Source organism: Pteropus vampyrus, unplaced genomic scaffold (genome assembly GCF_000151845.1).
Source record: "Pteropus vampyrus isolate Shadow unplaced genomic scaffold, Pvam_2.0 Scaffold102, whole genome shotgun sequence".
Taxonomy (NCBI): Eukaryota; Metazoa; Chordata; class Mammalia; order Chiroptera; family Pteropodidae; genus Pteropus; species Pteropus vampyrus.
Window position 1 is genome coordinate 6,324,558 of NW_011888883.1, and position 18,131 is coordinate 6,342,688.

The 18,131-nt window shown below is 37.4% G+C and overlaps 1 protein-coding gene across 1 annotated transcript in view; it reads right to left on the reverse strand.

The window, feature by feature from the left end:
* MEI4 (meiotic double-stranded break formation protein 4) overlaps window positions 1–18,131 on the reverse strand; it is a 152,360-nt gene that overhangs the window by 123,799 nt on the left and 10,430 nt on the right. The window contains exon 2 of the mRNA XM_011364921.2: window positions 1,065–1,600. Within this exon, the coding sequence (XP_011363223.1) occupies window positions 1,065–1,600 (536 nt within the window). The remainder of the gene's footprint in view (window positions 1–1,064; window positions 1,601–18,131) is intronic.

The window sequence follows — 18,131 nt, forward strand, 5'->3', positions numbered from 1 at the left end:
TTAATCAAATCATACCTTGAGAAGAACAAATGTATGTGAAACAAATTAGGTTATTAGTTCAAATTTTTTCAGAGATTTGAAAATTCAGGTAAAGCCTACACTGTATAAAAACTCTGAGCATTAGATAATGGCACTGAGGCCATACACTTGACAATGTTATATCAAAAGAAACAAGTTCCAACAACCATATTTTTTTTTTCCTATGGAGAAATACAGTTAAGTTAGATAGACTTTCTGGTCTCCTTTGTGATATTTTTAGTAGTCAATTAAAAAAGATTAAAATGTTAAGGCATTTGGAGTTCCCAAAGGATCAGATAGTGAGAAAGATAGAAAGTAATACAAAAAAGAAACTCTCCATTATGTCTGATGAGCCAAACAACAAAACAGCTTCAGGTTACCTCAATGTCACTTGTGAAAAAAAGAATTCCTGAGTTGACCTTTCTAAGCCATGTTAAATAAATAAGAAGAAAAAAAAACTATAATAAAGCTATATATTATGTGTTCCTCAGCCAATTTATTCAATCAACCCCATCTGTAGAGGGTCCATTAGGTATATTATGCGACTTACATGAGAAATTCTAAAGGAAAAGAAAAATATTCTTTGGCTTCCAGGCATCTGCTAGTCAATGCCAGAGAAAGAAAAAAAAAAAAAAAACCAATACAGTACAGGTAATCCATCATGAGGAATTTAACACTCAAAAAAATTATAGATTGGGAAACCATAAATGTTAGTGGTTTTTTAAAAAAATATTGAGACTTTTTGAGCAACAGGAAGTAAATATAGGCAGAACAAAACAAGAGAAGAATCCAAGGAAACTGATAAAGAACGGAGAAGGTTATTCAAAGTAAAAAAGGCACAGGCTTGACACAGGTATCTATGCAGAGAACAATGCTATAGCAATCAGGGGCCAGAGGTGGGGACATGACAACAGCTAAGAGCTGCAAAAGGTCCAACTAAAAACTCTGAACCACAAGGTTAAGGAACAGCAAAAGACATGACCCAACAGAAATGTTCACCAAAATTACTGACATTTTTTCATGAAAGGAAGAGGTTTGTTACTTACCCGATTTATATGGTTGTTCCTTAAAATAATCTGTAGTAGAGTCTTCTCAAATTCTTCTAATTTCTTGGAACACTTTTTAAGAATATGATTAGATAAGTTATAGTCACTGATCAGTCTAGCTAAAGTATTTACAGCTTCTGTCCAAAAGCTTGAGAAAGGAAATTTGGGTTCACGGTAAAAAGTGATCAGGCCATCTAGCAACTGAAAAACAGAATCAGATACTGTAGAAGAGTTGTTTTCAAAGTGGCTTAAGTCTGTTTTCAGACTCCTGGATTCTATCCAGTTCTTCAGTTCAAGTAGATGTTGCAAGAATTGCATGTGAGAAGACAGAGGATTTTCTGGAGTAGCACAATGTCTTTTCACAATGGGCAGTGGTAGAAAGGGTATGGGGGTAAAGCTCTCTCCAAGATGCTGTGACATCTCTGCAGGTTCAGTTTTCTGCTCACTTGATAAATCACAGCCAGAATCTTCCAGCACAGTTAATGTATTTTCAGAACTTCCAGGTTTCTGAGCCTGCAACTGTGAAGACAGGTCTCCTGAAATAGAATGGTAAATACAAGTGTTATCTTTCTGCAGCTAAAATATTTTCATATAAACACTAAACATTAATTTTTTATAACGTAAAATTCTAAATGAAGCATGTAAATATGTATTAAACATTTTTAAACAGTAATGTGAAAAGTGAATAGAGGAAGAACTAAAAAACTGCTTAGGCTAACTATAGAAAAGGTCTTTATCTTTACTGGTAGAAAGCAAAGTTGACTCACCCATGTTACTACCTCTTGTTCAACTATGTGCCGTGCTTAAAATATACAGAGAAGAAACCATAAGAACTGAAGGAGGTCACCATCTGGTACGGATTACAAGAGGTAACTACAAAGCAATGAGGGGTACTAAGAAAATAGGAGGACCTTGGTTAGCTTAGTGCATTCCAGAAGAGGTGTAGTGGAACTAATAAAACACAAGTAGAAGTTAAAAGTTAGGAGAATGAAGAAAGACAAGAGCAGTAATTACATATACCAAAGGGGTAAGTAAAAAAGCACAGGCTCATGTAGTGAAAGAAAAGCACTGTGTATATAAGGACCCACAGTAGTTTGGTGTTCCTTTTACATAAAATATAGGGGAAGAGATTAAGATGGAGAAATATTTAGAAGCCAGGTCATAAAAGATCTTAGAAGACATATTAAAGACCTTAGAATTTATAAGTAGAACATAGAGCGAATGTAATTTAAAGTTGAATAATGTAAGACCCCTTTGGAAAAATTATATACACATCCACACATATACCTGATATACAAAAATAAATATAAATAATTTCTATATGTATGGATATTTATTTATATATTTATTTATAATTATTCTATCTATCTATCTATCATCTCATAGATCCTTGAAATTATGTCTATAACCACTCGAATCTTCTGATATGGGCTGAGAAATACTACAGTTAAGGCTTAACCAAGCAACTTTAGGTCATTCTTTGACAGAGATGCCATCATAAACACAAATAAGGTAGTTGTTGTTTGTAAAATGATTGTCAACAAAATGTACACACAAAATTGAAAAAGTCTCCTTTAACATTCTAAAGCGCATGCATATATTTATGAAACCAAATTTGAGAAATATTGCTATCAGCAATGGAAGCAGGAATGATACAATAAATAGTATAATATAAAAAAGTGAAATGGTCTTATTTTCACTTCACAGATCACTCCGTTGGCTATATGGAGGGCAGATTGGAAGAAGACACAATGAGGCATGGAAAGATCAGTTAGAAGTCACCTCTCTTAGTCCTAATATCAGGTAATAAGAGAAATGAACCAAGCAGTTGCAGTGGAGAGAAAGGATGGAATTGACCAGAGAGATAAACATAAAACATCAAAATATAATCTGGAAGCCAGCTAATTGACTGAATGTGGGCAATGAAATAGAAGGATGAATAAATACATCCCGTGATTGTAACAGGTGACTGGGTAGATGATGGTGCTACCAACTGAAATGGTAAAAATACAGATAGAAGAAATGGCTTATGAGAAATGATGAATGGTTCAGGTTTGGTCATGTAAACTCTGAAGCAACTGGAGGAAATCTGGGCAAAGATATTCACCTGGAAATTGGCCACATGAGCCAAATGGTGGGGAAAAAGTCTAGACTGAACACATATTTAGGAGTCATCAGTGTGTAGATGCTGTCTGAAATCATGAAAATGGTTATGATCACTTGGGGAGACTATGAGCAGTGACTAGAACAGAGGATCAAAGAAGGATGTTGAAGAGTATCAATATTTGAGGGCTGAGTACAGAAAAAAACAATTATCAAGGAGACAGAGAAAGAACAATTAAAGAGATACAAGAAGAATAAAAAGTCAAGGAAGCAGTTTCAAGGAGAATTCCATTCAATACTGAAGTCCAATAAAATAGCTGAAAAACTCTGTCAGAATTACCAATCAGAAAATCACCAATGATTGTATCCAAAGCAGCTTTGGTCAGTCAGGGTGGTGGGCAGAAGCCAGAGCACAACAGACTGAAGACTAAAGAGGCATAAAGTAAGTGAAGAATGACCAAGACTTCTGATGACTTGGATCAGGTGTGTATAAACTAGAGAGTAACTTCAGGCAAATGTGGCATGACAAATTGAGAGAAACTTAAGCAATTATGGACGAAAAAGAAAAAAAAAATGAAGAGAAGTATTAGAGATATGAAAAAAATTAAAAATTCCAGGTGGAGTATGGTCTTAGGGAAGGTAGGAGGAGACTGAGTCAAGGAAAGAAGATGAGAATGTATGGGGATATTTTAAAAATACCCGTCGTATAGGAAGTTAAAGGAGATCTCACCGAACAGTTATATATACTCTTTTAAAGCTGAAGACAGGGTGGAGACTAGTTGAACAGGGCATAAGAAGAATGATGTAAGTGACATCTTCTACTTTCCCCACCATACATTTAGAAATCTATTTCATTTGTTGCTCTTTTGTCTTTCAGTACAACTAGAAGCTGATGAGGCAAAATTAGAGAATTGAGCTTTAATTTAGAGTTCATTCACTTACCAAGTGTCTATAATAAGCTCTGCAAATGTGCAAATATGTGCCTGTTAATTATCACGACAATACCTATGCTCCATGTTAGGGAGATAATGTAATAAGTTAAAAAATGTGGTGGTACCCGGAACAGTGAAGTCTCAGCAAAACATTTCATGGCATGTGGCTATTTCTATATTAAAACAGGCAGACAGCCTGCTCGTTTTAAGCCAACAGACAGTTTCTTTTTCTTATGAGTAAGGATAAACATTTGAAATGATTTCTCACGACATCCATCTCACTCTTCACAAAAGTAAAAGCGAGGGTTACTACAGTAGTTATTCGGGCAGATTTTTTTTATAGAATTCAAAATGGTGCTCCACTAAGAAAGTGAACACAAATTTAAATATTTCATTAACCTACTCAACTTTCCATCAAGGTAAGCTGAACTTCATGGGTGATGATTTTAAGGAAGACTCATAAAATAAGCTCTACCAACTATTGGGAAGCAAAAAGCTGTTTTCTTGTTTCTGCTTTTCACTCCTCATGGGTGTGCCTTTTGGCAAGTCAAAACCACTCCATCTCATCTCCTTCATGTGCTAATAGGTACAAATTTGAAGGAAGTCATTTTACCCATGCATGTGCTTTGGGGATAGGAATACACAAAACCAAGCACCATTCTTCCTGGCTGCTTTGTTTCTGAACCCTCAGAAAAGAAGGGTCAATGCATACACTGGAGATGGCGGCACTGTGGAAAACTACAGAGAAGAATGCCCTCTTCATTCCCAAAGGACTGCATAAACTCCACAAAAGAGTACCCACACTGAGATTTTGTACAATATGGCTTACATTATTAAAATCACTCAAATTGCATAGGAGAATCTTATATTCACATTTCACTTTACAAAGTGGTTTCAGCGAATAATTCAATTGTTATTCCCAACAACACTGTAAGATATGTTATCATCCCAAAATTACCAGGAAGTCAAAGCAGGTTCAACTTGATTAAGAGGCCTGAGAAAAGCCACACAATGAGCAAATGAAACCAATTCTTCAGTTCCAAGTCCGATCATCTTCTAACCATAGCAAAGAAACCTGTGTCTCCATGCCAGCTTTGGTACATTCCCATTAGAGTATTCATTGATTTCTATGTGTTATCCACTTGTTTATGAGCTCCTGAATGGCAAAAGTCCTGTCTCTTGTCATCTTTGTGGTTGTCTCACTGAATAACAGTACATCTTATCAGGAGAAATGCTAAGTGCTACAATTTGCTGCTGGCTGTGACACACCTCTCATCCTTTAATATTCATATGGTCCCAGGATCAACTCCTTTTCAACTTATACTTAACCACGATTTTATATAGAGAGAAGAGAGATAACATAGGATAGATAGAAAGAATAGAGTTATTGTAATAATCATTTAAAACATCTCAGAATACTTGTTAACAAACAGCCAATAATGTTTTTTATAGCATCTACCATTTCTTATAACCAAGAACTAATTTATTTCCTCTTTTGTTTGTCCTCGGTGATGAAAACTTCGAAGACTACAAACAGCTTTTGAATTAGAAACTGAAACCAGCACCTCCATATTAGAAAGGACTCAGTGCCTCATAAAGTAAATAATACTGGGCAAATGTCACTATTACATATACCCTTATAAGATAGCAAAGAGATATAGGAAAAAAAAGTTTCTAGAGAAAAACATTTTCAGTGATACTGTATATTAACAGGCTATACTCTCTGATAATAGTCATTAATAAGATTTATTCATAAAAACAAGATTTTTAAATATTCACCCTTATTTGAATAATATATAGCAGGAAAATAGTAACATACTCCTGTCTCTTTAAGTGAGTCTTACAAACTAGAATCAGATTCTACTCATTTGCTTGGATGACTTGTCTCATCATAAATCTCAAAGCATGGCTAACGAAGCATCATACCCATAAGAGAGAAAAGAAAATAAAGCCATACTACTGCACCTTTCTTTAATTTCTGTTTTCCAGGAGGGACTAAGGTGAAGCAGAAGTCAAATGATGCTTCTCTCTTGATTTCTTATTGTGCTGAAGGGATTGAGGACTGTAATATCTCTCCAAGTCATTGGATATGATCTAACTAACATGCTTGTCATTAGGTTTAAAAGAGATAATTACACACATACACACACTTTGATCGAGCACAGTCTAGCACATAGAAAATGCTCCATAAATTTTAACTATTGATATTAAATGATTATAGACACCAAGAATCTAAATTATGCTGAAGTGTGAAATCGCATACAAAATATGTGAAATAAGATGCCAATTAAAACTATAGATTCTGTCTAAAATATCCTGTGGTGCTTCTTATATATTGGATCCCACACTTTAATTTCCACTTTATTAAGTTCTTAACTCTTTCATTTTCTTTCACTTGTTAGGTTCCATCTTAACTCCTCTTACTATTTTAGAATGAATCTCAAATATACTCAAAAAAATAGAGCAGGTGTCCTCCTGCCACATATCCTGCCCTAGAAATGCCCACTCCTGAATCAATAGTAAATATATTTTCTGCTGTCCCCCAAAATATTCACATTCCTATCAAAGGTATAATTCTTGATACCTTTGTCATCCACTTCTATAGTCTCTACTCACTTATAAAATTAAACATACAGAGCCAATTGTCTAAACAGCATCTTTTTTCCATACACCCTAAAGGTCCCACAAAATTTATGTCTATAAAACTGAATAAATCATTTTCACACAGTGCACACCTAAACATACAATTCATGTTTGGCCTACATCCTGCCTATCTCAGCTGATAACAAGACTATATCCCCAGTCACCAGGCCTGGGGTACAGGATCATGCTCAGCTCCTTTCTTGATTCTATAATCCACATACAGTGAACTGTCATGTTATGCTGATTCTATCTTTGGCACATGTGTTAGGACTCTCCAGAGAAACAGAACCAGTGGGATAAGACAGACAGACAGACAGACGGACGGACAGAGGGGGGTGGGGGAAGGGACGGAGAGAGAGGATGGGGGAGAGAGCTTGATTGAGACTGAATTACTATAAGGAATTGGCTAGTAGAGTTATGGAGACTGAGAAGTCCCAAGATCTGTGGTCAGCAAGCTGGAAACCTAGGAGAGCCAATGGTTCAGTTCTAGTCCAGTTACAAAGGCTGGGTACCAAGATCACCAATAGTGTTAAGTTCTAGTCTGAAAGACAGCAGGCTCGAGCCTTGGAGAGGCAATGTTTCAGGTCCAAAGGCAGGAAAAGACCAATGTCCAAGCTCAAAGGCAGTCAGAAAGAAGGAACTCACTCTTATTTAGCCTTTTCGTTCTATTCAGGAGTTCAACTGATTGGATGAGGCCAATCCATATTGGGGAGGTAAATCTTTACTCAGTCTATTCAAATTTTAATTTTGAACAAAAATACCCTTATAAACACGTCCAGAATAATGTTTGGCCAATATCTGAGGAATAAGTGTCCCAGTCAAGTTGACACATAAAATTAACCATCATTACACATGTCTGAATCTGTCCTTCCCTAGTTCCTTCCACCACTTTAATTCACCCCACCATAATCTCTTGCACTGATTACTGCAATACCCTCACCTAAGTGATTTACCTGCCTCTACTTCTGTCATCTTCTAGGCCACATTCTGAATCAGCTTGGAAATCTCCGCTAAAATGCTAGTTTGATCACAGAATTGCCATCCAAAAACTTTCCAAAACCTTCCCTTACCTACAATATAAAGTCCTTTAAGATCCTCAACTTGGCCCACAAAGCCTTTCAATATATGGCCCCATCTACTTTTCTTGCCTTACCTCCATCTTTCACTCTTATTTCCATAAAAGCAATATTAAACTCCTGACATTTACCAAAACGCACAATTCTAATTCACACAAGTATGCATTTGCACAGTTATTCCCACTGCCTGGTGTGTTCTTATGCTATAACCCACAGATGGACTGATTCTTCAAACCCAGCTTCAAATCCTCTGTGAAACCTTCTCTGTTCTGCCCAGAGCAGAAGAAATCACACCCTATCTGGGCTATCTTGTACCTTACACATACTTCTATAACTGCATTCATCAACCTGTTTTGAATGTATTAATAATTCCTCATTCAAATGGAGAGATTCTTAAGGGCAGACACAGAGTTTACTAATCTGGGTCTGTTGCCTGATGCCTGTGCTCCTACGTGGTTGGTGGTCTAAATACCATACACGCACACGCACGCGCGCACACACACACATAAAAACAAAAAGTAAAATCAAATAGTATCTTTTAAATACAATGAAATGTCATCACAGTCATATTTAATTTGTCACTACCAACTATGATTTCTTAGCATTAATAATCACATGTACTGATGCACTGAACAATTTAAAAGTAATGTTTACACCACCTGGTGGTCAAACAGAAAATGTTATTTTAAAGTACTTCACAATTCATTTGAACAGACAGTGTTTCACTTTAAAGCAAGTGTTTGTCTTCTGCCTCGGGAAGTATATATTGCAAAGCATATTTGAGAAATGCTGACAAGGAAAGGTTGCAGTTTTGTTTAATCCCACTCTAGCAGCCTGAATTGCACTTCTAACTTTAAATACACCAAGGGAGACAGCAATGTCAAATGCATGATATAAGCTAATGGAATGATGTGTCTTAGCTGAATTGTCTTCACTATGTGGGGCTCACAAAACAAAACAGTGTATTTACTTTTGTATTTGTATTTGTCAGCTTGATTCAGGACAAATGACAGTACAATTCCTCCTGCCTTCACGATGCTCAAACTCTAAACTTTCCTGCTTATCCCCTTCTCTCTCCCCCAAATCGTCCTCTAGTTTGTCAATTTAAATCTTCCTCATCATTGTGCCTTTGGCTTTCTTTCCCTGTTCAAACTTCCTAGATGTTCCCATCTTTCCTACAGCCTCAAACAGTTCCTTTAAGCAGATGGCTCTCAAATCTCTATCTTCAAATCTACCCCCTCTTCCAAATTCAAGTCCCTAGGTATTTCAAAATGACTTGACCTCAGCACTTAAAACCCTATATATGTCCAAAAGAAACCAACCACATCCTTAACTTACACGCTTGGTCCAATTCCCAAAGAACAGCGCTACTACTCTCTGTCTCCAACATCTGAAACCTAAGAGTCAACTTTTATTCTTCCCTGACCACCATATATATTCCATTGACAAATAAAATTAATACTGCCTCACCTTCTGTTCCTTGAATTTACTAAGTTTGTTCCCATTTCAGGGCCTTTGTATTTAAACTTTCCCTCTTCCTGCGATGCTCTCTGCAACCCCAAACCCAATTTTCTCAAAGCTGATTCTCTGTTATGATTCAAGTATCTTTTTAAGGGTCATTTCTTTAGAGAGGCCTTCCCTAACCACCCAATTTAAAGAAGCCAGCAGATAAGTCTCTGTCACATCTTTCTGTTTTAATTCTCTAAATCTCACTTGCCACTGCCTGATCATTTCCTGCTGGTATAGTCTGTCTCACCCACAAGAATATGTACCCCATGGCAGTCTTGCACTGCCTGGTTTAGTGCCATATGCCAGAGCCTGGAATATCAGGTAAGAGCTCAATAAATATTTACTCAATAAATAAAAACCTTTTTTGTATCACCATTTTTCCATGCCAAAATAATTACATGTAAGACCTGGGCTATGACAGTGAGGCTCTTGTCTCCAATCTCCTTCCTCTTCCAAACATTTCTAAACACAACTACCCAGTTACTCTGCCTAAATAACCTCAGGTCACCTAAAGGAATCACTTTTAGAAAGTGTACTGCTTGGCACATGCATAGCACACAGCCAATAAATGTTAGTTTCCCTTCTATTTTCCTACCGGAAAACCTCCAAACACTCCTTGCTGCCTACAGAATAAAGCATGTTTTCCACTGGCTGTCACACCTCTTGTTAATAGGCTCCAACCTAGTTTTCCATCTTATTTTCCAGAACACTCCTTCATGCTCTACACGCCACATTCAAATTAAACCACTTGCCAGTACATTCCTGTATCTGTACTTTACACTGGTCCTTCTTGCCTGAAATACTCTAGAATTTATAGCTTTCTAAATCCTGCCATCCTTCAACGTCAGCAACTACCTCCAAAAAGACTTTCAAAAGTCTTACGCGCTCAGGTGAAATAATCACTCTTTCCCTTCTCTGAACATTAGTATCTTTCTCTGGACTGTAGAGTCTCAGTGGGTATAATTAGTGATGTGATCTTGTCCCAGATAAACTGTGTGATCCTATGGGTAGGGCTTAGGCCTTCTCTCTGTATTCTCCACATTGTACCCAATAGCTACTGAATAAAAGGAAGCTGAATAAATGAACAAAAGAATTTCTCTAAAGAAAAAGAGTTACATGGACAAAATTAGGAGCTGATAAGAAGAAGCAATCACTCTTTGGATTCAGTCACTGAGGTGACAAAGATAGGTAAAAAGCATAATCCTAATTTCACTTCTTCACAAACAGGAAGTATCAGGTTGAGAGACAGTGGATTCTTATACTGTGATGCCAATATCATAGCCCTACAGAATAACATCAAACTCACGAAAATACAATCCTCTGCCAAGTGGGCCAATGACCCCACCTGCAGAATTTCCATTTATCTGTGTGTGGATCTCATGAACACCATGTGGAACTGGTAAAAACAATAAAAATATTGAAATCAGCAATATTACCCATTCACTGGCCTCCCAATACTGTGAATGCCAAACTGCATAGCTCTCTACAATCTAGCCCCAATGACCTTTCCTGCTGAGATCTCACAGATCAACTTCTCCTTGAGGAAGTCTCTTTCCAGAAGATTTGCCTGAATTTGTTTTCCACCAAGCCACGGGAGCCACTGTTTTGATTTCAGCTCTTGACCACCAGGTTCCAGCTGCTCACATCTATACTGTTGAGATGTTGCCTTTAAGTTTGCTTGGTCCCTGAGTCTCCCCTGCTAGACAACTGAGGTTGACATTCATTCCCACTCAGTGCACTATTTCACCACCATAAGAGAACATACAAAAATTAATTATTCCTAGGCACAGGTAATAAGTGTTTCCAGGGGAGGGCGAGTCTCATAATTGAACCAGTATCAAAAGCAATGCTTTTCTCTATTCCCAAACTCATGCACTCAGCCTGCTTCCTTTGATTCTTGCTGGGCTCAAGATCTCCTCGTTTATAAGAATTTATATGGGAAGATCTTACACTGGTGTTTTTCGTCCTTACCTGTACATTAGAGTGACCTTGAGAACTTAGCACCCCATGCTACGTACCTCAGAATCTTGGGAGTGAAACCCAGACATCATTATTTTTTAAAGCTTCTCAGGTGATTCTAGTGTGAGTATCTTAGACTAATTTATGTTTGTTTTGCTTTCTTTGGGAAGCAAAGAAGTGGGTTCTGTCCCATTCATGCCATCTCCTCTCCCACCTTCAAGCTTCCCAGAAATGTCTTTCCATTAATTCATATTTAATCTTTCCAAGTTCAGTTGGATTTCCTCTCCCTCTCCAGGGTTCACCTTTGCCATTTTACTTTCTGTTTTGCAAAACTAAAGCATTATATATTCTAGCTGTCTCCTTCTAGCCTTGCCCTATGCCAGTACACATCCCTTATGGACCACAGCCTCAGACTCCTACCCAGCTCCTACTCCTACTTACATTCTCCACACAGCAGCCAGAGCAAGAAGTTTAAAACTCCTGCTTAATGCTCACCAAAGGATTCTCATTGTTCTTAAAGTCCTACCCACTGGAACAAACCCTACATAATCTGTTCTCCTGTCCTCTCTCTGGTCTCATCTCCTGCTCTCTATTCCTTACTCTGCTCTACAGCTACTGACCTGTTTCTGCTCACTGAGCATGCAAGCTAGTTCCTGCCTCAGGGCCACTTGTAGGACCCTGCTCCTTTGGAATCATCTCAAACACCTCCTTCTCAATGAGGTCTCATTCACCACCCTGACTTTCTAGATCAGATCATTCTGATGAATGGAACCTGTTACTATATGTTAGCTGTCTGTCTTCTGCCTTAGACTTACTTCCAAAGAGGAGGCACCACATCAGTCTTATCACTGTAACCTAAGCACTTAGCATGGTGCCAGGTACAAGGCTCAGCAATTTTGCTAAATGAATCTTATAACAGCACTACAAGAAAAGTGTTATGAAAGATCAGAGATGAAAAGATTATTTCATTGTGGAATAACAGAAATGATTCTTTTCTTTAAAAACTCACAAGAAAATATTGGTAATACCTCTAGACAGAGTGACAATTCAAAAATAGAAAACTATTGTAATTGACCAATTTTGAATCTAGGAATTAGATGCCTTTCATTTTACTCCAGAATAAAATATTTGAAGGATAACATATAGCTCATTTCATGCCTTAAGTGTATGAACTAATTTATAGGCTTTTTATGAAGACCAAGACTCATTCACATGTCATAGTCTAAAGACACAGGCATTTCCATAGTTAACATTCTTTTTTTAAGTATAGTCTATCTGCCACTAAAGTCTCAAATGACAACTTTATAAGAACATATAAAAATGGCCAACAGTCATATACTTAATTCTGTAGAGTCTGATCTCTATCATAAAGAGACAAAGTAAAAATATTCTTAATTCTGAACAAGAGGGGTAGCCAGAGAGAGTTCAGTAATTAATTATTATATGTGAAATGTTATTAAAATATATTCTCGTGACTAGTAAAAAAGAGAGCTCAAAGTCAATTTTCTGCAGACACCTACTGCTAACCAAGCAGAACTCATTTCCACTCATTTTTACTATTCTGATATCCTGAAAATAAAGTCCATTCTCAGGGGCTCTGGTTTTCATAACTTGGGAGGCCAAATTATAAAGCAGTACAGCATAGCTTTAGTATTACAGTTGATTCATCCATCACTCATTCTAAAAATCAGTCATCTAGGAAATTAAATAAACTTGATCAAAAGAGCAGCATAATCTCTTACCACTAAAAAAATGAAATTAGCACACATTTTTCAGAGAGAAAATAAACAAACCAAATATATTCTGCCTTGCCAGAATAGATGATTTCACAGAGTTTATATTATCTGCAATGCCAAAATATAAAGGTGTTAGAATAAAGGCTAAAAGGACTCTAATGGTATATAAGTCAAAGCCCCCTACCATCAAAGAACTAAGAAAAAAGCAAGCCAATAACTAATTCTACTATAGTCAAAAGGCATTCATGTCAAGCAGAGGTACAGGTGAATGCTCTATGAACACAAAGGATTTAGTTCAAAATGGGGAAAAGCCAGAAATATTTCATATAGTGTGAGTGTCAGGAATCACAGAGCTTTCATTAGGGAGGTCTTCGTATCAGTAAGGAGTTTGAATAAGGGCACAGAGACAGGAGCATGAGCAATGGCTCAGAGAAGGTGTAGCTGGAATGAGGAATGCAAAGGCATGTAGAGAGTAGGATACAGAGCTGAAAAGAAACTCTGGGTTCACAGTGGGAAGGGACTTGAACATGACCTGTTCCTAGATGACAGAAAGACATCTACTGTTTAAAACATGATCTTAACTGTATCTGAGGAAAAATTGCAGAGGATAAAAAGGGTGGCAGATGACCTACAGGGGACTCCTGAAATAGTCAAGAAATGATATTTTATAGATGAGAGAGAAATCAGAGGGCTCACTGCAGAAGAATAGAATTAGATTAAAAATTTTTATAACAATATAAAAAGAGTAGAGAATGAAAGGCAAGTACCATTAATAATTAAACAGGAGAGGGGAAAAAATGGTATAGATAATAGAGGTTCTGTTCATCCCTCTGGTGACTAAATCGAGGAGCAAATGGCAAGGAAAAATTACCTGAGATCTAGATGAATAAGCCATACAACTAGGGAGAAATCTAAGAAATCACTCTGCAACAGCAGAAGGTAGGACGGGGCAAGGATGCGGGACTGCCAGGTCTCAAGTGGATGAGTGAGACACAGGCTGAGGCAGCGGCAGTGGCAGACACCTCTTAAAGGGGTCGCATCTGTGAGCAGACTTTTTGCAGTGACGGACCTGCTCACTCTGAGCACCAGTGCCGATTCAACTGTGCGGAGACATTGTTGGAGTGAGGGCTGAGGCAAGACTCGCTCTGTACCAAAGTGCTCACATATCCATAGTTCCCTGTTGAGACCTTCCCCCTCCCAGTGCGCGGACTCAGCGCCACCTTAGCAGAGACATTATCAAACTGGATAACAGAGGTTGCTCTGCCCAGAGGATTCCCTGAAACCCCACCTCCTCCAACTCACTTCCCCACCCAAGCCACATCCAGATATAGACTCAGTGAGTTAGGCGCTCCTTGTTGAGCAGCACCTAGACTCACAGTGGAGGCAGCTGGCCTTAGTTTCTGGTATGGCTTTTTAAGGCAACTATAATCACAGCATCTGTGGACTGCTTGCTGAATCTTAACAGATGGCCCTGAAGGGACAGAGGCTTGGGCCAAATTTGGCCTGCAGCTGAACGAACCCCTCTCAGGACTGTGCCATTGGTCACCTACTACACAAAGCCACACTAATATAATAAGACTGGGAGACTTAGGAGCTTTGCTTAGTGCATAGAAACAGACATGGAAAGGCAGTCAAAATGGGAAGACTAAGAAGTAGAAACCACATGTGAGAACAGAACAGAGATCCAGAAATAATGGAGTCAAGTAATCTAACAGATGCAGAGTTCAAAACACTGGTTATAAAGATGCTCAATGAACTTATGGGAAGTGTAGATAAATTCAGTAAGAACTTCAACAAAGAGATAAAAAAAAAAAAACAAAAACATAAAAATGGAAAAGGAAATTGTAAAAGGGAACCAGTCTGAAATGAAGAAAATGTTATCTGAGATGAGAAGTATATTAAATGGAATAAACAAAGGGATAAACAAAGTGAATAAAGAGGATCAAATGACCTATATAGAGGATGGGAAAGCCAAGGACACTCAATCACAATGGCAAGAAAAAAGAAGCCAAGACTATAATAATAATTTAAGGAGCCTATGGGATACTATTAAAGGTCAAAATACCTGTCTCATCGACATAACTGAAGGAAAAGATGTTGAACAGCTATTTGAAGAAATAATGATGGAAAACTTCCCTAACTTGGTGAAGGAAATAGACATACAACCTCAGGAAGTTCAGAGAATCCCCCAAACCAGAGATTCAAAGAGGCCCACACCAAGACACATCATAATTAAAATGCCAAAGGTTAAATACAAAGAGAGAATTAATAATTAATTAATTAATTATTTTTATGTGAGGCAACTGTTGGTTGACCTCACAGATTGCAAGGACCTTGTTAGCTTACAATCCCTTATTTTTTTTATTATTATTATTTTTTTTACACCTACAGTACCTGGTCTTCCATTCAAGTACTAACCAGGCCCAACCCTGCTTAGCTTCCAAGATCAGATGGGATCAGGCTTGTTCAGGGTAGTATGGTCGTAGACCAAAGAGAGAATTTAAAAAGCAGCAAGAGAAAAGTAGATAGTCACCTACGAGGGAGCACCCATAAGACTGGCAGCTGATTTCTCAAAAGAAACTATACAGGACAAAAGGGCTTGGCACAAAATATTCGACATGATGAAGACCCAGGGTCTACAACCAAGAATACTTTATCCAGCAAAGCTATCATTTAGAGTCGAAGGACAGATAAAGAGCTTCCCAGACAAAAATACGCTAAAGGAGTTTATCACCACCAAGCCAGTATTACAGGAAATGTTGGAGAGACTTCTTTAAGAAGGAAAAACATGTATCAAAAACAGGAATAAAGAATGGTAACAACTACATTACTATCAATAAGTACCTCAAATGGAAAAGAATTAAGATTACTTGACTCCATTACTTGACTCCAACTAAAAGATAAAGTGGATGAATGGATAAGAAAGCAAGATCCCTACATACTGCCTACAAGAGACTCACTTCAAATTAAAAGACACACTAAAGACAGACTAAAAGGAAGGGGATGGAAAAAAATATTGCCTTGATGGACCTAGAAAGTATTTAAGTCACATAAGAAAGATAAATATTATATGATTTCACTTATATGAATAATCTAAGGAATAAAAAGAACAAACTAATCAAAAACAGACTCACAAATATAGTGGATAATTTGGTATTGGACAGAGGGGAGAGGGTTTGGGGGGCTGGGAGAATGGGGTGAAGGGTTAAAGAAATACAAATTAGTAGCTAATGGATGGTCATGGGGATGGAGAGCATGGCATAGGGAATGCAGTTAGCATTAATATGTTGGTGAAGTTGAAGGTCAAGGTAGGGAGGGAGCAATTGAGGGAATCATTTTATGAACTATATAGGTGTCTAACCAATGTACCGTATACTTGAAACTAATTAAAATAAATAAATTTTAAAAAATAATTAAACAGGATAACAAGTCAAATTCCCACAAAATTTTCTAAGTAGTTTACTCCTAAGAGAATCAGATCGCCAGGCCAGCAACACACTGAAGATCTCCGTTTGCTACTGGACTGGAACTGAGAATGTGGCAGTGACACCAATCATTCGGTTTTACTACTGGAAAGTAAAACACACATACCCTTAAACTTTTGTTCTTTCCTTTCCCACTAGAATCTGCTAAAACAACTAGATCCAGCTATTCGCAAGAGAGAACTAAACAAAATTCTCAAGTCAAAAAAACAAAAACACAATGTTTTTCTGTTGCTAAGGAATCAATGACAATTCCCAGAGTATCAAGGCCAAGGAGGAAGGAAACCAGTACTAATTTTTTTATCTATGTGTCAGGAAGCTTAGTGCCACGTATTTCCCCGTTAAACCTCACCATTGCTAGTTATTATCATTCTTCTCCTTACCTTCAGTTTACAGAGGAGAAAAGTGAGTCTCGTGAGAGGTCTCTTGCCTACAAGAGTTTAGCAAACATTGGTAGATTTCAGATTCAACCCAGATTCATCTAATTGCAAAATCCATGATATTTCCAATAAGCATTTCATGCCTAGAATATGTCCTCAGCAACCCTTCCCACCATCAACAATAGTCCCCTCCTTCTTTCGGTTCTTTCTGCATTCATTTATGTATGCTTATTCTTAAATTAATCATTGGGCATCTATTGGGTGTGAGACCTTGATGACGATCATTCATTATTAAATATTGAGCATGATGCTCTAGGTATTGCCCTTTTCTTTATTCAAATATGCTGTCAGAATGGATGTTGCAATCACATGCACTGCCATTTACTTCCAAGATGCCTTCTGATAAACATATAGATCCATGATATTCATGCCATAAAAACTAAGTGTCTACTACTTTCCAGTAAATATAGAAAACTGTAGTTATTGGGGGGGGTGGGAGCATTTACTACAGAAATATCTTAAAAATAATATTTAAGAAATTTTAATAGCTGAGAATTCTTAGTAAAGTTGTTAACAATATTAAAATCAGAATCCATATTTTCTTATAAATTATACAATAGAAAATGTCTCTGAATCAACTGATATAAGGTTTCTCAAAAATATTCCAAAGAATTGCTAATAAGATTTCATAGCCAGCTGATATGGTGAATCACCTGCAACGTGTAAATGGAAGGAAGGCATAGTTGCTTCTTTCTAAAGAGGCATTTTAACTCATCATGAGCTGCTGAGTATTACTACTAATTCAAGGACCTTGAACAGTATAGTAAGTATAGCAATAATGTAAGAAGATGCGTTACAAAAGCATACACCCAATTGTTCAATAGGCTATATACTATAGTAAACAATACTGAAGGAAGAGCAGAAATACAAGTACTCCCTGACTTTAAAAATGATATGCCTTATGATATTGCTTTTACAGGCTGGAAGAAACTGTCTACCATTTCCCCTTACAGAATAAAAAAGGAGGTTGAAAAACATGCCAGTTTTCATTCTATAGTTGTTCACTATTGACAAAAAAGAGCTTGAGATCCCCACCAAAGGCCCAACTCTAAACCCGAGCTGTTCCACCATCATATCCAAAAATACACGTAAACAGCTGGCTCTTCCCCTAGCTGCCTACACACTCACCCTCCCCTCTCACCAGTGTAGTCCATGCTTCCAAATTTCACAATTCAAGTAAATTAGAT